The 24,653-nt window shown below is 35.7% G+C and overlaps 1 protein-coding gene across 1 annotated transcript in view; it reads left to right on the forward strand.

Moving 5' to 3' along the window:
* The window catches only part of erc1b (ELKS/RAB6-interacting/CAST family member 1b), a 559,966-nt gene that overhangs the window by 492,512 nt on the left and 42,801 nt on the right, over nt 1-24,653 (forward strand). Inside the window, exon 17 of the mRNA XM_039760564.1 lies at nt 6,887-6,988. Coding sequence (XP_039616498.1) covers nt 6,887-6,988 — 102 coding nt within the window. The remainder of the gene's footprint in view (nt 1-6,886; nt 6,989-24,653) is intronic.

Raw genomic sequence — 24,653 nt, forward strand, 5'->3', positions numbered from 1 at the left:
ATCACACCCTGGAATATCACATTCAGCCACTTTTTAAGCAAATATCATTTCAATTTATAAATTAGTGTTTTAAAAATGTATTCATTATTATAAACCAACAGTTTCCCAAATGTGAATAGTTATGCACTATAATTTCACTTATCAAACTGCCAAAAAGTGGTAGTTTTGCTACAATAATATACATTCTGTACCAAGAAAAGTCAGCCAGAGTTCAATTCTTGTACTTGAACAGAAGTTATCAAGAATACATTTAAATGGGATATGTGGTATAATTGGGCCCTGGATAATGTATTTTTCTGAGTTAACCAGGGAGCTGTTCAGCTTTATAATAAAGATATAAGGCAAAGAACACTTACTTCACGTTTATTACAGGAAGATGATGATTTGGTGCTGCTAATATCAGTTGGTTGAGGAAAACTATGACATATCAGTAGATATGGGAATTAAATTCTGTGAGAAGATTATTAAGAAAATTACTTTTGTTTTATTGTTTACTGATCATCACTGCTGAAATTATAATATGTGATATTACCAATATGGAAAAATATTTCTTCCTGTATTTATTTAGCCTTGTACAGTTGATATGCTAGATTTATACTTGGCACAGAATAGACACAATGTATGATATAAGCATGATGACTTGCTAAAGCTGTTGAGAGTCAGCAGGGGTGTTCAGGAGAGAAAAACATCATAAGGAGGTCTGGTTGTTGAAAAGATGTATGAATATTTGCATATTTGTTGCAAAAACAAGATAGTGAATTTCACAGATTAATAGTTGAAATATGAAACAAAATACTTTATTAATTTTGATTTGATTAGAATATGATATTATGATTTTATTATTATATTATTTGATATATAGATTTTATATAGATTTCTATAGTTTGTATATATATGTTTTATTTTTACACACACATATATATATATATATATATATATATATATATATATATATTTGCAGCTGGAGATCCACAAGGGGAGAAAATGAATCACGTATCATAAAGTAGTTTTTATTCCTGAGTTTTCAACCCCTACCAGGGGTCTTCATCAGAGGATAATGCTAAGACTTACAAGAATCAAAGGCAATATATTGCAAAAAAACAGTTTAACCCTTTACATATTATGGCTAGAATACTTCTTTATAAACAATGTGTCGAGTCTTTTTTTCTTGTGCCAAAATGACCAGACTGGTGGGTGAGCTGACTCTCGAGCATGCAACATAAAAGTGACAGTGTGAGAAAAAGTCCACTCCGATGAAATTTAATGTCTGACCCTGAGACTTATTGATGGTCATGGCAAAACAGACTTTAAGGGGGAAGTGGAATCTCATAGGGGAAATCAGAGGGTATTAAGGGTATGCAAGGTATGAGCACTAACTCTCGTCGAGCACATCCAGTCAATATTGTCACATCTATAATATTGCTTTTTAATGCTGTTACCTACAGCCTGGTTCCTTTACAGAGTTTGTGTGGGCGTAGGTTTCATGGCAACATTAGTAGAGGACCCACTTTCATAATATGCCTATGGGTTGGGAGGCCCGATGATTTAAGCGTATTAAGCAATTTAATGGGATAGTTTGTAGCATCATCTGTATTTAGCACCAAATCTACCGATTTGTATTCTATTAAAGCCCCTTTGAAAGAATTCAATAAGACATTGTTGATCATGCTTGGTTTATCGTTTTTATGGGTCAGAAAAGCATGCTCACATATCCATTCCATAGGCTTATTATGGATGTATGTAATATCAGGATATATTTTGGAAATTAAGTCTTCGACAGTGGTCACAATAGAACACAGTTCTGAAGGGATGGCAAGTTTACCATCCAATTCTCATATTTTTCGTAAGTTTGAGTTTGGTCACTGATGGCCACAAGTAAGATCTGTTAAAATATGATTTGACTTCATCTGCTCATGTTCCTCTGGGCACTACTGGTAATGTTTGATGAAAATTGCCTGCCAACAACACTGTAACTCAACCCATCACCTTTATTATTATCGCTGATATCTTGAAGGTTTCAATTCAGAGCTTCAGTACCTCCTTTATGTGCCATAGTGCTTCCATCCCAAGTAGTAACCTTATTATGTTGCAGCACTTCTTCCATGTTACTTTGCTTGGAAATATTACATAAAGGGGTTTCTGCATGTATCAGGGTGAAAGGAAGCTTAAAAGCAGCATATGCAGTCTTGCCCCCTTCTACAAGTGTAGCAGCGATCTCAGAGGAAGCAACAGCTAAAGCAATTTCGCGACTGCTCCTAACCTTTGCTAAGGTTGAAATGATAAAAATATTTATGAGGATATTGAATAGAATAAATTAATAGGGATATCTATTTGTGATATCTATATATAATAGGGATATCTATTTTATAAGTGTTTAAAAAGGAAAAATAGCCCTGAAAAGTACAGTTTTACAAATTAGAAGATGGAACCGAAAATAATATTGAACGTGCAGACGTTTTGCCTAGACAGCCAATGTCACGTTTACAATGAAGCGGTCCGCACTGTGCTACTGCTTCTATACTTAGCGGTGGTGGTACGCACACAGTACAAATGCTATGACTATTATTTTGTTACAATTCTTAGTAGCTAATAATTACACAATTGGTGTGTATGTTAAAAAGACACAAATTTAAATGTTTTTAATGTAGAAGCACATATTTATTTAAGTATTAAAATATGTCTTTATTTTTATGTATTAAAGAGTATGTATACTAATTCTTGCGCATCTCAGTCAAGTAGTTTCTGATATACGAGTTTTAGTTTAAAAATGTTTAACTCACCTTTTCACACCCTCAGTGGTTAAATTTTGAAAAACACCGAAGTACATGTGTATTTATTTTTTTTGTAGAGCATATTTATAAAGTTTGAAGACCAAAGTCCTATTTTCATTTTTTTCCATACAAGCTTGCACACCATGTATCATCCCTGCAGGGGTTGAATTTAAAAAAAAATCCAAAAATATGTGTTTTTTTTTGAAGTGTCTGTATACCAATTTTTGTGTTTCTCAGTTAAGTAGTTTCTGATATACAGGTGTCATTTTAAAAAATATTTAACCCTCGTTTTTACCCCCACAGGAGTTGAATGTCAAAAAATCCCTTCTTAGTGGGTGCCTACGTCACAAAAGGTATCTACTGTCCAAATGTCATGTTTCTAGCTCCAGCAGTTTTGGATGTGTATTGATCTATTAGTCAGTCAGTCACAGTACAGTTTTATATATAAAGACAAGGTAGGCCAGCGAGGAGAACAGGCACGCACCATCACCGCTCATCCTCACCATGCGGTGAGGGATCATTACTTCGTCAATATAAATCCTTTCTTCCTCTGTCATAGTTTTACGGGTTTATTTAAAGAGGTATAAACATAATAGAAGAATTTGTGAAGAAAGTATAAAAAAGAATAAAATAAAAAAAGTATGAAATACAAAATCGTCAAAAAAAAATTGCTTTAAAATACCTTGGAATAACCTAAGGTAAATTATTTTAAAATGATAAATAAATGGCAAGTTATAAACGCTTTGTCGAAACTTGAAAATATCAAAACAAAACTTGTACTCTTCAGAAAAATTAAAGTATTTTTAATTTACTTTAAAGAAATTTATTTTAGAAAGAAATGGAGTGAATGGGTCTAAAGAACTGTAAGAAATTTCGTGCTTGGACCACAAAATGTTTAAAACCGTTTCTTAGCAAGCACGTATGGGCCAAGTGTAACCTACATTCCAAATTTCAACTCCCAAGTCCTCATGGTTCGGCAGATTTCTTCAAGAGTTTAGTTTAGTTTTAATATACTGTGTGTGTGTATGTATATATATATATATATATATATATATGTATATGTATGTGTATATATATATATATGTATATGTATATGTATATGTATATATATACTAGCAGAATACCCGCGCTTCGCAGCGGAGTAGTAGTGTGTTAAAGAAGTTATGAAAAAGAAAAGGAAACATTTTAAAAATAACGTAACATGATTGACAATGTAATTGTTTTTTCATTGTCATGAGTGTTGCATACATGTGTACATATATACACACACACATATACTATGGGGTGCCAAACAGGCAAATACATTGACTTTGTGAATATATAAAGTCGGCGTCAGAATATATAAAGTCAAAACTTGAATATATAAAGTCAACGTCGATATACATAAAGTCAAAACTTTTTTCTGAATATATAAAGTGAAAACTTGAATATATAAAGTCAGCGCTGGAGTATATAAAGTCAAAACTTGAATATATAAAGTCATTCCCGAATATATAAAGTCATTCCTGATTATATAAAGTCAACATCGGAGTATATAAACTCACTCCTGAATATATAAAGTGAAAGTCAAAATCTATTGATTGAAACGACCCTGAACTGAACTAAGTTAACAAAAACGTATTCAGAAAAATAAATTAAAAAAACACTGTTCGGTTAATGTTTTGAAAATGATGCATGTGCCCTGCCCAGGATTGGTTCCAAATTTATTTTAAGGGGGGTGTTTCCTGCCTTGCGCCCAGTGTTTTGGGTGGGATTGGCTCCAGCAGACCCCCGCAACCTTGTGGTCGGATTCAACAGGTTGGGAAATGGATAGATATTCCAGCGCTGACTTTATATATTCCGAAATATTCCAACGCCGTCTTTATATACTCAGGTTTTGACTTTATATATTTGGGAATCACTTTATATATTCAAGTTTTGACTTTATATATTCCAGCGCTGACTTTATATATTCAAGGTTTGACTAAATTCTACTTCCATTCCTAACAAAGAGATTTCTGGCGATTAAATAGAACCGACTTATATCCAGATTCGAGCTATTGAGCTGTTGGCTGCCTGCCTGAATAAATCACCCTCGCTTCGCTCTTACTTTTTTACCGTTCATTTAATCATGGCTAGTGGTGGAAAAATTATAAAATGGAAGGAGGATTACACTGAGTATGGCTTTACCAAAACAATTATTGATGGCGAATCGATTATTCATAAAGCTTCAATTGGTGATCTGTTTTTTTGTGTTAACCTCATATTTTTTCATACTTCTTCTCAAACCAAGTGGGTGCGAGGGTAAAATGAACCGGGAAGCGCTGATCAATGTAATCGGTGTACCAGGAAATCATGCATTGACAGAAGTTCCCCTTTGTTTGTAATGCAAAGTGTGATTAAATGCATTATTTTTAACGCGTTATGGAGCACATGCATCAAAGCTTCTCAGCTGTGCTTGTGCTAAGAAAAGGAAACATTTTAAAAATAACGTAACACGATTGTCAATGTAACCTTTTGTAAGTAGTGCCTGGAGGATTCAGTGTGGAGAAACTGTAGAGACAGCGTGTGTATTAACTTGTGGATTTTTCTGTGAGTATTTGGTGGCAGCGTCACAAAGTCGTAACACTGCGTTAGCTGCAGAGCTCAACTCAGAGCAAAATGAGGTGAATGGGAGGGGATATGATGACGTGACTCCCCCACCCGCCTTAACTGTCAATCCCCCCACAAACACAGTCTCTCAAGATTTGCATAAGCACACCCCTTCACCTGCAATTTTAACTTAGTTACAAAGTGATCAAAACTCTCGTTTATATCCTGCGTCCTCTCGTTTATATCCTGCATCCTCTCATTCAACTTGTATCCCGCATTAGCCATGGGCATGTCAAATGCCAGCGGCAGCCTGTCTATGAACTTAATTTAAACTTTAGGTTTACACCTTGCTTTGTTTCCGAAGTAGCAGCACTCATGAATATGGTAGTATATGTCACTGGCTTTTTATTGTTTCGCTGCCTTCTCGATTATATAATGCATGTTTTCTTCAGCGCTTTTTGGAGCTCTTCCTGGTTTTCTACGCACTGCGTTGACAGTCAGTTTACGTGATTACGTGGGAGGCGTGATGATGTCACACGAAACTCTGCCCCCCACGGCTTTCAAGCTCAACTCCATTACAGTATATGGAGAAAAATAGCTTCCAGTTATGACCATTACGCATAGAATTTCGAAGTGAAACCTGCCCAACTTTTGTAAGGAAGCTGTAAGGAATGTGCCTGCCAAATTTCAGCCTTCTACCTACACGGGAATTTGGAGAATTAGTGATGAGTCAGTGAGTGAGTCAGTGAGGGCTTTGCCTTTTATTAGTATAGATATATAGATTATGTAATAAATTTACAGCCATACTTCTTATCCTCTGCTCTTTGGTTATCCCTCCTGGTCTTGAATTGGTTCTTCAGAGTGGATAGACAGTCATTAGAAACACCAGAAACAAACCTAGCATCTGGACTTCACGTTTTCCTGTTTTTTTTGTTCATATACAGTATTCAGTCCAGCTTAGACATTCACTCTTTGCCTTTGTCATCCATATCAGTCATGACTATAAATCATACTAATTCCTCATGTGACTGAATTTAATATACAATGATGCCTACTTTAGATGCAGTAAAGTGTTTTGCCTCTAAGTCCATTTTGTTTCTGCAGAGATTAGACATTTTAAGTTTGCGCACACTGATTCCTTATGGAATTTTTAATTTCTCTCTTTATTTTAAGAACCTTTAGTGGTGTTGATTAATTTATACCAACAGTGAATATTAAGTACTATTTTTGATTCCACATTGTGATGGATAAACACTACAGTTCCAGTTTCCTTGTAATTCATAATTTCAAATAAATAATTAAATATTTATATTCTCAGCATTAATTAGTGTATGTTTAGATAGCAGCTTTTTGTAGATTTGAAAAAGAAGGTACAGTATCCTTTTTTTAATGCTCCATCATTCACATTTTTATCCTTGTTTATCCAGTGTCTGTTACTTTGATATGTTTTAGGCCTAGTTTACAATTATAATATTACTGATTCAGGACAGTAATTTCATGTTAACCTTTCTTTTGTTGCTCTGTTCACCTTTTTTATCTACCAGACTCAGAATCGAATGAAATTGATGGCTGATAATTATGAAGATGACCACATGAAGTCCATTTCACATTCAGACCAGACCAACCACAAGCCCTCTCCTGACCAGGTTAGAACCTTTCACAAAAGTTAATACTTGGCTGAGCCAACTTTTAACCTACTGATTTCAACAATATTCAATATAATATTTTAAAACATAATTTGAAAAATCTTACTATTTTGGATACATTTTCTTTTGATCAGTAAAAATGTGTCCAAATTTTAAGTGTAACTATTTTCTTCTGAAAATATTTTGTAAAAGTATTTGTGTTATAAGACTTCCAGCAGTTGTTTTCTTCTTTGAATTTTCTCTTTGCTCTGCCATTTGTTGTGGTGTTTCAGAGACAGCCATTAACTTGGAAGAAAAACTTCTGATGCAAAATGAACAATGTTTCATTCTTGATTGCTTTACATATTTGCTGCCTGAAGACAGAAGCTGCACCTTTATAGTTCAAATTATTTTTCTACTGAATTTCACTAACTCACTGTTATTTTAATCCCATGCTGCGCTGGGTGACATCTTGAACCATGCCCAAACAATAGGATGATGAGGAGGGCATTTGGGCATAGCCAATCACTTGCTCTTACAAGCAGCCATTTTGTTCAGAAGGGTGAGCACATTTTATGGAATAAACCTCCCTCCAATTATGTCGTTTTTGACGTTTCACCAATCAAATGTACGATGTTTGAAAAATAATTGTGTTCATTGTGGCTTTATGTTTTTTTTATTGTTTTAAATTCATCTTTTCACATATTCTGTGATTATGGGTTCTGTGGACTTTTGTGTTTTGATTTTGTTTCTTTCACTTCTTTAATTGGGGTTTGAAATAAAGAACAAAATGTGATTTAAACTTATAAAAAACACAGCAATCAAATTAAATTTAAAATCAGTTCAAAAAAGCTAAATAATGAAAGACCCCAGCTAAATGGCTGTGCCTAACTTCATCTGCTATCAAATACATAGTATTCATCTATAGCAATTAAAATAAAGGGGAACAAAATAAACAAGTGTGCTTTTAGAGACACCTTTGATTGTTGGTAAGTTCATTGGTAAATTAGATTATCAAATCAAGTACTGTGTAAAGCTGAAATATCAGAGTGATTTTTGCAGTTAGTGGGAAGTCAATAAACCATCAAATAAACCAAATTGACCACAATTTCCATAGTCATACTGCATTTATTAGTGTGGAGTACCCTCTCTTCCCCAGTGTATACATATGCTTTAGAGAACTATTATTACATATTTTACTAATATTATTTTAAAAACTACAAGTCTAATTTAATGATTGTTAGGTGGAGCATAGCCCACCTGTAAAGATAAAACAAAGTTAACTTCAAAAGGTTTTACTGAGTTACTGTTTTGATTAGGTAAAGTTTAATTCATTTACAGGTACAATATAGTTAATTTGGCAGGATACATATTTTTATTTGATTAAAATTAAAGAATATTTGCTGATTCATAGCTGATCTGAGAATAGAAGGAGACATTTTATGAAATATGTGTATATTTTAAATGCATTTTAAATTAACAGGCCTATGTAGCATCTTGCCAAACTAAAATAAAAACTACAAATCCTAAAGATTCCATCCATCCATCCATTATCCTTTACAGCTTAAATACGTTATCCATGTGGCATCTGTACTTTATCTCAAACCCATCTTATGTTTCACTGTATCTGTTTAAATATTTTAAAATGTACACTTTTGTGTTATTTTGTCAGATTGTTCTCAATTTATAACAATTATTAAACTTAAATTTTTCAGATGCTAAACACATTCTTGTAACAGGCATATAACACTAGAGCTCATGAATATCTGCTGTTTGGAAGGTTGACCTCCACTGATATTGAAACATGAAACAAGTATAATATTGAATAATGTGTTTATATATATATATATATATATATATATATATATTTTTTTTTAATATATTTATATTTTATATATATATATATATATATATGTTTATATATATATATATATATATATATATATATATATATATATATATATATATATATTTAAATATGTGTGTGTATATGTATGTATATGGCAATAAACACACAAAGTGGGTTTGGTGTAAAAAGAAGGATGGCTATAATGAAAAGAACCTTGACCCAACTGTAAAATATGGAGGAGGTTCTGTGATGTTGTGGGGTTGCGTTTCCTCCAAAGGCCCTGGAAACAATTTTAAGGTACATGGCATCAAGGATTCCATGAAATATCAGGGGATTTTAAATCAAAATCCGGCTGTCTCCACCAGGAAACTAAAACTGGGTCATCATTAGATCTTCCAGCAAGATAATGATTCGAAACACATGTCCAAATCAAACCTGCAATGGTTAACTGACCACAGAATCAAAGTTCTGCCATGGCCATCTCGGCTCCCTGACTTGAACCCTATTGAAAACCTGTAGAGTGAGCTGAAGAGGAGAGTACATAGGAGAGGGCCTAGGATCCTGGATGATCTGGAGAGATTATGTAACGAAAAATGGTCTCAGACACCATGCTCTGTATTTTCCAACCTTATATAATATTTCAAGAGAAGACTCCGTGCGGCTATATTGGCAAAGGCAGGCTGTACAAAGTATTAAATGCAGGGGTGTTTTTGTTAAAATATTTATTTCTTGATGAGGGCTTTGTTTTTCTTTGAATGAACTTGATTGAATTAGAAGTCAGATGTGTCTATTTTTTTCAGTGCAAGATGTTGGTTCTTTAGCAAATAAGGATCTTTTTGTAACCCTTTATACTAATTTTTAAAAGGGGTGCCAATAATAGTGGAGGGCACTGTGTGTGTGTGTATGTGTGATTGTGTATATGTGTGCATGTGTATATATATGTGTGTATTTGTTAATGACTGCAGCCTGCAAAATGATTTCTGTATGTTGTGGACTATGGCTGGCAGCTTATCCTGGCCAATACCCCCAAGCCGCCAGATGGAGCCCTCCCTGTGACGTGGAGATGCCCCAAATTCCAGCAGGGCATCATAGACTTTGGAGTTTTAATGCACAGCCCTGCTGGATAACATTGGGGCCACTAGGGGAGGTTGCAGGGAGGCACAGAGACGTGTATTTTCCATACAGCCCAGAAGTACGTCCCAGTCATGGGGACAGAAGAAATGACGTACTTTCGGATTGAAGAAAAGGAGTTTTACCTGACCCGGAAGTGTAAATATAGTCACATGGACTGAGGGACAGAATCACTTCCGGGTCAAGAAGTATAAAAGGACTGTGGGAGATCCCAGCAGTGAGCCGGAGTTGGGTGGTAGAGGATGGAGCTGCTGGGAGTGGAGGATTGTATTGATTGATTATTGATTGGAGAATTGTTAATTGTGGAGTGTGCAGTGCATTGGGCACTATTATTGAAGATAATAATAAAAGAATCTTCTTTGTGCTTTTACAAGTGTGTCTGGGACATCTGTCTGGTGGGTTCAACGGGGCAACAGCGCCTCTAGCGTCCACAATGTTCATACATCTTATTTTCTCCACCACATCAGATCCAACCTTAAGTGAAAGTTTTTCAGGTTTTGCATATTTTCACCCATAATAACATCAGTTAATGTGTACTAAAACTTAAAAGAATTCACACATTGTATTGTAAAACTAAAATGTGATATGCTAGACTATTAGAGATAACATTACTTAAAAACATAAGTAAATACACGGTGAGTGTCCATTTTGACACCACCTAACAGCCTGGCACTTAATCAAGTTCAGTCCAGTAGCTCCACAGCTTTGGGTTTTCATTGCTGCAGTACCAAACTCTTTATTAGTTAATAGTTTGTGACTGTAAATTGTCTATGCAATTTCTGTATTCAGTTGGATTGGTTTTGTTTCCTGGAATTCAAACCATGGGCACACAGTGGCATCTTAATCATTAATATTTTATCTTTTACTGAACTCCAAATGGTTCCAGATGCTGTAAATATACAGCAATCTGCCACAATATTAAAGCCAGTGACAGGTGAAGCGAATAACGTTGAATATATTAGGCAGCACGTGAACAGGCAGTTATTGAAGGTGATGTTTTGGAAGCAATGAAAATGGGCAAGTGTAAGGATCAGAGCAACTTTGAAAAGGCCAACTTTTAATGGCTAGATGACTGGGTCAGAATATCAGGTGTTATGGAATATTCCTGGAATGCAGTGGTTCATACTTGCCAAAAGTAGTCCAAAGAAGGACAACAAGTGAACTGGGGATAGGGTCACGGGCTTTCAAGGCTTATTCATGTGTGTGGGGAATGAAGGTTAGCCTGTCTAGTCTGATTCCACAGAAGAGCTACCGCAGTACGAATAAAACTGACCCATGGAGGCCATACCTCGCAACTTAAAGGGCCTGCTTCTAATGTCTTGGTGCCAGATACCACAACGTACCTTTAGAGGTCTTGTGGAGTCCATCCCTTGAGCTGTTTTGGCAAGGAGCTACATAATATTTGGGTGGCGGTATTAATGTTGTGGCTGATCGGTGTACAGTCTTAAGTTGATGAGACTGAATACAGCCATGTAACTACAAAAGCTAAAAACTTTGAATATGCACTAATGCTTTTTAGCAATCAGAATATTAAAATATCAGTATTTCTATATGACAAAAGTGGTTAAAAAGAGAAAGGAAATTAAATAAGTAGTTAATTTGTTACCAGGTATAAATATGACCAAAACTAGAAGATAAGTTGAAGTAAACTTGGTGGACCACCTGGACTTATACTGTTTATTGTTATACTATCATGCCAGTCCTGATAGAAAGCTAATCTAATAGATTCTTGAGAAATTTATGAAGAAAATAGGTTGTGAGATTATTAACTCCTCCTGACAAAATAAAATGTTTTGGAAAAGAAGAATATTTTTTTCGTAACAGACGTGTCTAATTTAGGAGCTGTAAAAAAATTTAGCATTTCATCAAAGCCACACTTGGCCACAGAAACTGCTTTGTGGAACCAGGTGGTATAAGGAATTGTTTTGATTCGGTACTGTTCACGTGTTAAATACTTCATCATGGTAGTTTAGGCCCCAATACATACTGTACACTTTTTACCCCATCAATTATCTGTATGAAATAAACTATAAGTAATACTAAATAAGGAGGCAATACAAAGCAAGAGAAATTGCTGATGGCAGGGTCAAAAAGCCATTCATATTCTCTTACAGGTTCTTTGTGTTTCTGCTGGATGTTATTTTTATTTTAATTCTCAATGTAGATACAACAAGATTATCCTTGGGTTATCATATTCTACATATCTATTCTAGGTGGTTGTTGTTTAATATGTTCGTATATTTTCCCTTATTTTTATTTTAGAAAATGTGAACTCATTTGAGTATGTGCTCACAAGAACAGACATCATCTTTTGCATCATCTGTTTCTTGTTAGAAAAGGCTGTCTCGTACAGTCCATTCTCCAGAAGTGACTAATGCCTGTTTGAGTTCAGCTTTTCAGGCTGTCAGTCATTCGCAGTTCAGTCACATGAAAGGAGTTATCAATAGTTGTCCTCCATTTCATGGTGGAATCTCAAGTGAAGCTCCCCTCTCATATCTTCCAACACTTCCACAAATGCACTGCTGCTGAAGTGCTTCATCAGTTCTGTGGTTACTGCTGTCACTTTTGAACGGTGAACATGTTCTTTATATCAGGTGTGTCCAGTGATTTGATTTGATGATGCAGCGCTTTTATCACATGCAGGATATTATTTGGATGCTTCCAGCTACTTTGAAATTTAAGATAAAATGCGTTCAGTCAGAAACACCAGCCTAATAATCCACTCTCGATTTTCCACATCACCTTGTTGCAGCAAAGAAGTAAACCTTACTTCTGAAAGGAGGATCAGAAAACATTCCAAGTACTCTGGCAGAAGACAAAATTTCACTTCTTTGTAAAGTGCTTGCTTACTACATTTAGATGCTTTTCATCATATTAAATATAAAACAGAATTAAAGGCTCTGTCATGCTACATACATTATCCAGCAAAGTTTCAGCCATAGACTTAATTTATATCATCTTATCAAGCTGGGACAGTTGCAGTGTGGTATGGTTGGTAGTCATAAAGTACAACTAACCCAACGCCTCAGCTCAACCAGTCTGCAACTTGCAAACTGAAGCTGTATTGATAGATAGATAAATAGATACTGTATTAATCCCCAAGGGGAAATTCACATACTCCAGCAGCAGCATACTGATAAAAACAATATTAATTAAAGTAAAAATGCAGTGCAAATTAAAAAAATGTAAGGTGGAGAGTGCAAAGGCAGGCATAACAGACGATAACATTGTATAATAATGTTAACGTTTACCCCCCAGGGTGGAACTGAAAAGTCAAATAGTGTGGGGGAGGAACGATCTCCTCAGTCTGTCAGTGGAGCAGGACAATGACAGCAGTCTGTCGCTGAAGCTGCTCCTCTGTCTGGAGATGATCCTGTTCAGTGGATGCAGTGGATTCTCCATGATTGACAGGAGCCTGCTCAGTGCCCGTCACTCTGCCATGGATGTCAAACTGTCCAGCTCCGTGCCTACAATAGAGCCTGCCTTCCTCACCAGTTTGGTGAGTATTGGCAGGCCTGTGTAAATGTAAGAGCTGATAATCAATGAACGCTTGCCTAGAAGTACTTTGCTTATAATGTATCTGACTGATGTTATGTTTTTTACATACAGTAGCAGACAGTGAAAAGAAATGAGGGGCTAAGATTGCCATGCCTGCAAAGCCTTCATACAGACACTGGCTCCATCAGGCAGCACATCATTCTTTGTCAAAAAAAGGAACAAACTTGCAATAATTTGGAAACACGCTAGAAAGTCATTATGCAGTTGTCAAATCTGACATATCCTGCGATTTCTAGTCATGTAATTTAACATTTAATGAGCTCAGCATACTGGTATGGTGCCATCAAGAGGCTAGAAAAATTTATAATTAAACAAACGTAGCTGTTTTTCTCAATATAGTTCCACATAGTGCATTAGCCAATTAATTATAATATTTAAGACAACCAAAAAGGACAACAGCAGCCAGTGAAAGCTTGGCAACAAGAATAGAATAACATGCTTTTAAATGAAAAACTAACAGACCATTTTTACAGAGTGAATAGTGGAACAAGAAGCTCTAATAATATTTTCTAGTATAAAGTTGTAGCTCTTCCATCAGGGTTTAAATGATTAGAGTAACAGACATTTTACATTAGTATTATGGCCCTGTAGCAAAAGACTGTACATCTTACATATGTTTAATTATCTATATGAAATGTAAGTAGCCTACGACATGTGATCAAAACCAATGCTTTGAAGTGCAGACATCAATAGGGTTTCTCATATTAAGGGGGGTACAAACGCACTGATGGCTTCATATTGCAACAGAAGGCCTGTATGGTTTTATAGTGAATTAAGAACAAGAGTTAACACTCAAAAATGTGTTTAATCCAAACATGGCATTGAGGTCCAAAAGTTCAAATTTGCTCTCATCATACAAAAGAATTGTCCTTCGACAGCCTTAGCCTCACGTGCCTTTTGGCAGACTCTAGTTGTGATGTGATATGACTTTTTTTTTCTTTCTTTGCCTTAACAAAGACTTATTGCCACTTTTTCATACAAGCCAGATTTGCAAGAGCAGACATGGTAGCCTTCAAGACACATTTAAATCTCTAACACATTTATCTTTCTGTACCACCCAGACTATAAGTATTTATCGGTAATACATTAGATTTAAGAAAGTTAAGAACAAGAGTACAGAGCATAACTAGTGTAACCTTTAAGAAGTTGATTCTGAAAGAAGGTATAATAAAATTACACATTTGTCAACAATGTGAACAAACACTTCCTTCAGTGTTAATATTCTGCTAACACTTGTAAGCCAAGTAAAAAGAAGTAACTATAAGCTGCCATTTTTGGGATTACACAAGCCTTCACTCAATTGTCTGATGTAAGACAGGGAAGCAGGAATTTGAAACTTAAACCTGCCTGTTGTTTAAAAACATTTTTTGCTAGTATTTTTTTCAGCCTATCCAGGGTAGCTTCCAGCTTTATACTCAGTGCTGCTGTTGTTTTTGTGACTCAGATTGGAATAACTGGGTTTGATAATAGATGGATGAGCAATATGTCTGCTGACAATCTTTTATTGTTCGTTTCTTTTTGTAATACTAGTAAACACTGTACAAAGACCATAGAGTGAGGAACAAGATGCATAGGAGCTATAGGAAAAAGTGACCATCCTTTAACAAAATTTAGAATAGCATAATAATTGTGATCTTTCATATCTAATTAAAAAGTGTACTTGTGGAAATAAAGCAATAATAATAATAATATAAATCAAAATAGTGGCAGGTTTTGTTTTTGAGGTTGTCTGAGTTTAGCAATTTCTGTTCTTTTTATTTTGTTAAGTGTGCTTTGTGTGACTTTGGATTAAGATACTTTTGTTTTGGTGGTGATAATGATTTGTTAAATTTGGAGTAGCACAAACTATACCAACTTAATTACGTATCAGCTTGTTAAATGACGCTATAAATTTAAAAATCTGTTCAAAGGCAATCTTGTTTTCTGTTTTTCTCTGTGTGATCAATCGCCTATTCCTCTGACATGTGCAGTATACTTTTATCATGACTTGTAAGTTGACAAGATGCATTCATGAGTTTTTAAATCGCAAGCACAGCTGCGCAGTCTTCATTTAATTAATCGTTTTAAGTGGCCTCACTAAAGGACCAATGAAGGCTCTATAACACTGAATGAGCCCCTTTATAAAGATATTTATGGAATTCCCTGCAGTAACTGAGAAAACCTTTGGTGAGTGACTTGTCCCCATTTATATTACGCATAACATTATTTAAATCAGCCCTCCATTATTTAAATGAAGCAGTTCCTAATACAAGCAGCGCTCGGCTGCTCAGACACCTCCCCCACCCCAGTCACATTCCAAGGCCTGTGCTCGACTTGCTCTGTCATTTGTTATTTCAGTGTGCCCTCTGTTTTCACTTGACTCATTCTTGTTCCACCAGTGTGTTGGTCTTTTTTTTTTTTTAACCTGGTGTTTAAGGAATGGCTGTTTGCAAACAAACATTGGTGCTGATTTTTTAAAAAATGCTTTGTTCAGTGCAATTTATAATTATGTGTTTGGAGGAAACCTTTTCTCAAATGACTTTCAAGATGCACTATAATTGTTTACACAGCAGTTGGAGTGTACTGGGTGGTTAAGTGACTTGCTCAGGGTTGAACCAGCAACCTTGTGGTTAAAAGGCCAGCACTTTAACCACAACATTACACTGCCTGCCAAACTGTTTGTTATGCTTGGATGTAGCTAGATTTTAACTTAAATCAATTTTCTGGTGGCAAATTTGTCTAATAAGGGGTAAATGATGGTGGGGGTACCCTCAAGGTTTATACTGGATATGATTTCTACACTAATAAAGTGGAACATATGGGTAAAGACAGAATGGTGGAATGTGGGCATTTATGTGATATTAGCACTGTAATTCTATTCTAGTCATCTCACAGCAGTGTACAAAATGTCCAAAATAAAGTCCATCTGCTTTGTGGAAAACGCAAAAAAGCAGCTCCATCTGTTTCTAATGCTACAACAGAGGCCATTTGTGTCTGCTTCAGCACAGTTGAGGCTCTTGGAAGGTACTGATAATATCCAGCCCACCACCACTAGCGAGACATTTTCCTTGATTAGGAACAGGACTAGAGAGCCTGTTACCTGGGAAGGAAAGGCTCTTTGTTCCTCAGGCCATGGGTGGACTGAGACTTGAACCAAACATAGTAAGAAGGCTTAGGTCTTTTACTGCTAAAGTGCAGTGTCCGTGACCGACTGCTGTGAGGAAATTAAAGTGAATGTTTGCCTGATGGCTGCTCATGATAACAGCAACTGTAGGAAAAGTAGATGCATCAACAGATTGGCAATCTAAAGGTTTATAGTTTGTGACTACATGTTGTTCTTCTGAGGAGTAATTGCTGCATACAAGCATTTTGGAGTTTCCTATTTACTATAAGCTCTAGCACTTTTAATTTTTTTTTTAATGTGAAGATCAACTCAGACCTTACTTTAATATTGCACTCTATGATACAAGTTAGATTTAATTTTTGGAGCAGATTTATACTATTATATTCATGTCCATAATGCACAGTCTTGTACATAGTTGAACTGGTCTCTTTAAAACTTAAAGCATTTAGCATTCATAGATTTTTTCAAATTTATTTTAAGGGGGGTTTTTCCTGCCTTGCTCCCTGTGTTGGCTGGGATTGGCTCCAGCAGACCCCCGTGACCCTGTGTTAGGATATAGCGTGTTGGATAATGACTGACTGAATTATTGAGAACTGTGCCTTAAAAAAAATCTAAGAGTTGAAGAGGTGAAATTATTTTTGTGGTTATGAATTAAAAGCTATATACTCGCACAGTGAGAGAGCAAGTGAGATCCTACAGTATAAGCCTCCCACTTTGAACATTTTACATTTAGCATTCAACTGTTCTATTGTGTGTTTACAGATTAAACATTTGAAGAGGGGAATGCTACAATAAGCAGCCTTTGACATTGTGGAAACCTGGTGCAAAAATGTTACATATATGGCTATTTCTGTTGTTACTGTTGTCGGTCAGCTCATCTTAAATGAATAATGTGGCTCTAGTTTCATGGGCATTCTTAGGTACAAGTTTGTTTGAGAAATCTTTGGTACTAGGGTGTTGTAACAGTGTTAGCCATTATGAATGTAGAGAAAAGCCAAGCAAAATGACATCTTTTATTGGCTAACTAAAAAGATTACAATATGCAGGCTTTCGAGGCAACTCAGGCCCCTTCTTCAGGCAAGATGTCTTTGAGAAATCTTGATGTGATTTGAGAAATCTTGAAATCCTTTATATTAGAAATGTTATGAAACAGAGCTAAAATGACAAAGCGGCAGCACTACAAGACAGACAGTTAAAGTGACAGTGATAGCAAACTTGGTAAAATAATTGATCATTAGGTGAACTCCCAGTGCAGAATCTTAAAAAGTTGAGGTCAGCATTCCAAGTTACCTGTGCGTTCTTGAGTATTGCTTCTAAACTACTTCATCATTTCTGTCGGAGAGACGGTAGATTTTTGTATAAATCAGATTAACACTAGAATTACCAGAGCCTACGAAAAAACTCGTAATTCCGTCCCACCTTAAATTGCTTCTTAAATCCCTTCACACCTCTCCGCCAGCCCTTTGTCTTCTAAATGTGCTGATAAAGAGAAGCTCGGAGCAGCCGGCTATTCCATCCCCCCACCAATTTAGAACGTACACGAACTTCTCTCAGCTCATGCCTTGATTGAGTATCTGGGAGTGAAGTGGAGTTTTAGAGTGGAAATAATAGATCGTTGTTTGGAACACACGCATTTCATGTCTGTTCCGTTTCTACAGTAATCTGTGTCAACACATTGTTAAAACAGAAACGTTTTTTATATTCTAGTAGTAGATGACAAAATGTAGGCATAAACTATATAGTGTATGAAGCCTGAAGTCCAAATAGCAAAGAAACATTTTCACAAGAATAACACAATTGCGCTTTTATTCAAAAATATAACTGCAGAAACAAAAAGCCGCCTTAACATGCGACATTGACACCAGTTTATTGTATCTTCCTCCGTGGTTCAATAGACTCAGCCCCCGCTTGGGAATGAAGAGGTCACGAGTTCGAACCTGCGTCCCTCCGTTTTGAGAAGTAAACTGCTCTTAGTCTTACTGTTTTAGAATAAAAGCATACATTTGATTTCAGTCTGTAATTGTAAAGGTTAGCTTTTTTTTTTTTTAAATTCACTTTTCATTCTCTCAGTCGCGTTCAGAATCAATCCATACAACCCCATCTGACACGGCTGTTTTCACTAAAGACGCGCTATAGCTCTGCAGTGTACCACGATGCATACTAACCCCAAACACACACCCCCCCCCCCAGGGTTCTGACACACAAACGCTAGCGAAGCTGCCTTCTTCGTATCTCACCATCACTTGCTTTTCTTTTTATTCAGTTTTATTGAGTGTTCCTGTCAGTCCCCGCATGTTGCTGTATGCTGTTTCTTTTGTACTCCAGGACATGCAGAGGAAAGAATGGTAAAGAGCAGTAAGTTCGGCGCTATATGCAATCATCAGACACTCCCCATCTGCCCGTGTCGTTCAAACACAGGAACATATATTGGTGTAAAGGTATAACAAAAGTGCACTTTTATTCAAGTGCACTTTTCCCATCGCCTTTTCCTGTAAGAAGCAGTGTACACACTTCTCTCTATGCTGTGGTTTCTATTACACACCTGAAAGAAAGAGACAATATATGTGAAAATATCCAGCATACAGCAACATGCGGGGACTGGCAGGAACACTCAATAAAACGAAAAGCAAGTGACGGTGAGATAAGAAGGCAGCTTCGCCAGCGTCTGTGTGTCAGAACCGGGGAGGTGAGGTGGTGGGGGGGGGTTTGTTAGTATGCATCGTGGTACAACGCAGAGCTATAGCGCGTCTGTATTCTGTTTTTTTTGTACTCCAGGGCACGCAGAGGAGAGAATAGTAAAGAGCAGTAAGTTCGGCGCTATATGCAATCATCAGACACTCCCCATCTGCCCGTTGTTTTGTTATACTTTTACACCAATATATGTTCCTGTGTTTGAACGACACGGGCAGATGGGGAGTGTCTGATGATTGCATATAGCGCCGAACTTACTGCTCTTTACCATTCTTTCCTCTGCATGTCCTGGAGTACAAAAGAAACAGCATACAGCAACATGCGGGGACTGACAGGAACACTCAATAAAACTGAATAAAAAGAAAAGCAAGTGATGGTGAGATACGAAGAAGGCAGCTTCGCTAGCGTTTGTGTGTCAGAACCGGGTGGGGGGGGCGTTAGTATGCATCATGGTACACTGCAGAGCTATAGCGCCTTTAGTGAAAACAGCCGTGTCAGATGGGGTTGTATGGATTGATTCTGAACGACTGAGAGAATGAAAAGTGAATTTAAAAAAAAAGCTAACCTTTACAATTACAGACTGAAATCAAATGTATGCTTTTATTCTAAAACAGTAAGACAAGAGCAGTTTACTTCTCAAAACGGAGGGGTGCAGGATCGAACTCATGACCTCTTGGTTCCCAAGCAGGGGCTGAGCCTATTGAACCACTGAGGAAGTTACTGGAAGTTGCTGTCAATGTCACATGTTAAGGCGGCTTTTTGTTTCTGCAGTTATATTTTTGAATAAAAGTGCAATTGTGTTATTCTTGTGAAAATGTTTCTTTGCTATTTGGACTTCAGGCTTCATACATTATATAGTTTATGCCTACATTTTGTCATCTACTACTAGAATATAAAAAAAGTTTCTGTTTTAACAATGTGTTGACACAGATTACTGTAGAAACGGAACAGACATGAAATGCGTGTGTTCCAAACAACGATCTATTATTTCCACTCTAAAACTCCACTTCACTCCCAGATACTCAATCAAGGCATGAGCTGAGAGAAGTTCGTGTACGTTCTAAATTGGTGGGGGGGATGGAATAGCCGGCTGCTCCAAGCTTCCCTTTATCAGCACATTTAGAAGACAAAGGACGCTGGCGGAGAGGTGTGAAGGGATTTAAGAAGCAGTTTAAGGTGGGACGGAATTACGAGTTTTTTCGTAGGCTCTGGTAATTCTAGTGTTAATCAATATAAACTTTCACTTTTCTGATCGATTGTTGACAACACCCCATTTTTAGAGATCATTGACAAGGGACAAGAAGTAGCAGTTATATACTGTAGAATACGATGCTTATAATTAATATTTAAAACAGCAACAACTAACAATCCATAAGTTATGGGCTTATAAGCCTTTACATGTAGTGAATGGTCATTGAGCTAATCAGATCAAAGCTGTTCTAGAAGTCTGATGCTAATAAAGTGCTTTGACATATGTGCCTATATAGGCTGTGAACACTTCCAGTGATTTGTCTGTTTAAGAACTTAAAAGGCCTATGCCCAAAAACCACTTTTTGATAATTTTTAATTTGCAGTACTTGTAAAATTTAAAGGTTTAAGAAATATAATGCAAATAAAATATTTGTATGTGCAAGACACATTTTTTAAATTTTATTTTAGTGTTTTTACTTATTTAGTTAAAGTCAGAAGTACATTAAAGTCATGTGTAGTCTTTCTTGCCTAGGCCGAAGGTAAGTGTATCAAGACGCTTAGTATTTTTTAGATTCCTACAGTAAATATAAATGACTAATACAGTATAAGGTCCATTAATTCTAACTTGGATGATAGGTTAACTCTAAATTAAACAAATATTTCAGAACAAAAAGATTTTGTAAGGACAATTGGCCCATTTTTGCTCAACATTTTCTATCAACCTGATGTTTCTAAAACAAAAGTTTATATCTGAAGATCTTAAAGTTATAGCATATGTGTGAACACATACACAGTGTACTGGATGGTGGTCGTTTAGAGGCTTGATTTCCGCCTTTCATCTGTTGTTAGTTGAGATAGTTTCCAACAAAATGTAATCCTTTAATTGAAAAGAGCCTTCAGAAAATGAAAGGATGAATTACAGCAAAGCTTGAAAAAGCATCTGGTCTACTTTTCTAAATATTAAAATAAGTTCTATAGGCACTTATAACACTTACTCATACATAGCTGTCATTTGAAGATATCTTGTTAACAACTTTCAACTGTGTATTTACCCAAAAAATCTGTTAAATTTAATACATTTACTAATTTGGTTTGATTTCGTCAGTTTTAGAATATTTACTGAAATCTTTTAGCTATATTGACTAGATGAGATGTAGGTGTTTTCTGAAAACTGCACAATACAATGGAGACTACAGATATTTGGAATTTAAAACTATGTTGTTTCTGGTTGAGTAGTGAAAACATACAAGATCTTTATTTAGTGGACAGAACAGAGTTAGTAACTGTGCTTAATTTCCTCAAGTGTTTATGAATATATTTTTACCTTCGTTTTGTAACTCAGAATTGTTCACATGCCACTGTTTCCCTTTGGGTGACAAATCTTAAACACACAATCTTGACTCTCAATGGAGAACTTATTATTATTATTTTTTTTTTTAATTTAAGTGTTTATAGAATCATACCAGGGAATTTGACTGTTACACAAGCATTTGCTGTCCTAATATACATACCATTGTATATGTATTTTAATTTCATACTACTAGACTTTGTCAGATTCCACTTCCAACAATCATTTTTGGACTAACAGAACTCTCCAGTTTAAACACCAGGACTTAGAAAAATGTCCATGAAAAGAGCAGCTTGTTAGTATGATATCCTTGCTTATGTGAATCCACTAATTTCTCATTTATGCAAAAGTCAGAATTAAAAAAAAAAATGGAGATTAAGAAAAAAAAATAAAGAATACTTGCTCATTTAACTGAACCAGATTATAAAAAACATTTTTGTAAGCCTACTTTTTCCAGTACAATCTTGTGTAATTGTTTAGTTTTCCATTCATATGTTGTCAGTGAGTCTACAAATGGAAATGGTTGACGTTTTTGTGTGACTAACTATGTGAACTAAGTGTCCGAGGTAGCCATTAATGTATTGTATGTTGAGGTACCAAAGGGGTTAAGCAGAAGTTTGACGTATTTGTTTCAGAATAGTATTGATGAATTCTTACTTATTTCTAATAAAAAGCCCTGGATGCTGAAAATGAAAATTTTTCTAAAATTAGCTAATATAAGGCATCACTTTCCAATTGAGTTTTGGAGTATACGTTAGGATTTTTCCACTTGGGTACAACAAGTTAATGAATGAGCAATATAATATAGGACATTAAAAAAGATTTTTTTTATTTTGTTCTATCTGGTGTTACACCAAATATTATTAAAAGATTGGGAATTATTATAAATCTTTACACTCTGACAGATTAGCAAATATTTTTCTAAAAATATTCCGAGTGTGGAGCAGTCCTTAAACATACGACCTAGGAAGGCATTCAATTGATGATTCCCTTCATTGTGTGGATCTTATCTCACATAGATTTTAGCTAATCTGAGCCAATTTAGTTGTGTGTACACAACTATACAAATTTAGAATTAATTACACCATGATTTGTATAGACTGAAAAAGAATACACCTTGCCAATGAGGGAACTCCCTAATGAAAGATCCTAATTAAAAGGTCCCTTTCCCATCATCTAGGTGGGCTCTTCTTGGAATACTGAAACTAATGTTAGGGTCTTCTTTATTGTTAACTCATATACTTTCAAACATTGAGATTGACAGAGAATTAAGGAACTTGGGCATGTTTCTAACATGGACGAAGAAAAAGTAGTGTGTTACTGCTACATTATGTTTGAAGTGTAATTGATATAAAAGTCCAGATAGCTAGTAACTTTAATGATTTAGTTATTGTGTGTGGAAGCACTTGAGAATCTCAGTCTTAATAATATCTTACGTGGGGTACAGTATTTTGAGTGAATGACATACAGTACCACTAGATTCTAGTATGCTGGTGAAAATTAGCAGTGATTGGAACAAAAGCATACACAAAGAAGTTGGAACAAGACTTCCTTTCCATGGTAACAAAATAAGTGCAGTTTTCTCACTTACTGCCTCCTTCTGAAGTCCCAACATACCTACTATATTTCAATAAGGGAGCCTTGCAAGAATGATACAGCTTTTGTTAACCATAAAGAGTGACACACAAGTCATCTGCGATGTCCGCATGAGTTTTGAGGCGTGTTCACATATGTACATTTACAGAATGATTGTGAGTTTTAAAGGTAGACTGCATAGAAACATGCGTATACAGGTTTTATAATTCCGCATTTTTTTTTTCCTTCTATTTTCATGCTGAAATCCAAGGATATTTTGATAAATGAGAACCCTGGTGTGGCGTCTTTTTTTTTTTTTTCTATTGGTGCTGCAAAGCACTTTAGAACCACCACACCCGTGTTATCATTTTGCCCCGACCTCTCTCTCTCCCAAAACCCAACCCAAAGTAGCATTTTGAAACTGCCATGCTGCATCGCGGTACATCGCGAGGGATCTCCTCTCCGTCTTATCGTCAATTGAGTGATAGTAGTTCGGGGCAGTTGCTGCTTCATCGGGAACCTCAACCCTGATTGTCAATCGGGTGTCCTAGCTTTGTGATGATTCTGTGGAATCAGAATAAAAAAAATCCCTCTGGAATCTGCATGTATGTTGTTCACATCCATTCAGCTGTTAAAATAAATAAATAATAGAGGTAACATAACAAGGATACTAAATTTGTCTGTTTTTGTGCATACAGATACACGTATACATAATACATACACACAACATAATACAATAATATATTACATACAGACCTACTGTATAGAGATACACAGTCATAGTTGCATTTTTGTTTGCATCTGCATGTATTTCTCTCCTTAGAATCAGTGTTCCTTCCTTAACCAAAAGATGCACGCTTTTGTAATTCTAATTGAAAACTGTTGTTGGAATCTATGTTTTTGTTTTGTTTGTTGCAAATTGTATTTTTTGTTGTATGACATGATAAAAATAGCAATTAATATATTACAGTATTTAATTTTTTTTTTTTTTTTAACTAAGAACAGGTATATGTTTTTTGCAGTTATACAAAGTGTACATTACCAACACTTCAATCTCAGTATCCAAAATAGGTTACCCACTGCAGAATTTAATGAATTACATCTTAGACCATGTTGATGACATTGCATCAGAGTGTGTGTGTTTTTTTTTTTCTTCATCCTAACTTGCATAGTGTATTGGAATCAATGTTTTCCACATTGACAACAGTAAAAAGAAAAAAGCAGATAGGATTAAAAATCA

This window comes from Polypterus senegalus, chromosome 8 (genome assembly GCF_016835505.1).
Source record: "Polypterus senegalus isolate Bchr_013 chromosome 8, ASM1683550v1, whole genome shotgun sequence".
Classification (NCBI taxonomy): Eukaryota; Metazoa; Chordata; class Cladistia; order Polypteriformes; family Polypteridae; genus Polypterus; species Polypterus senegalus.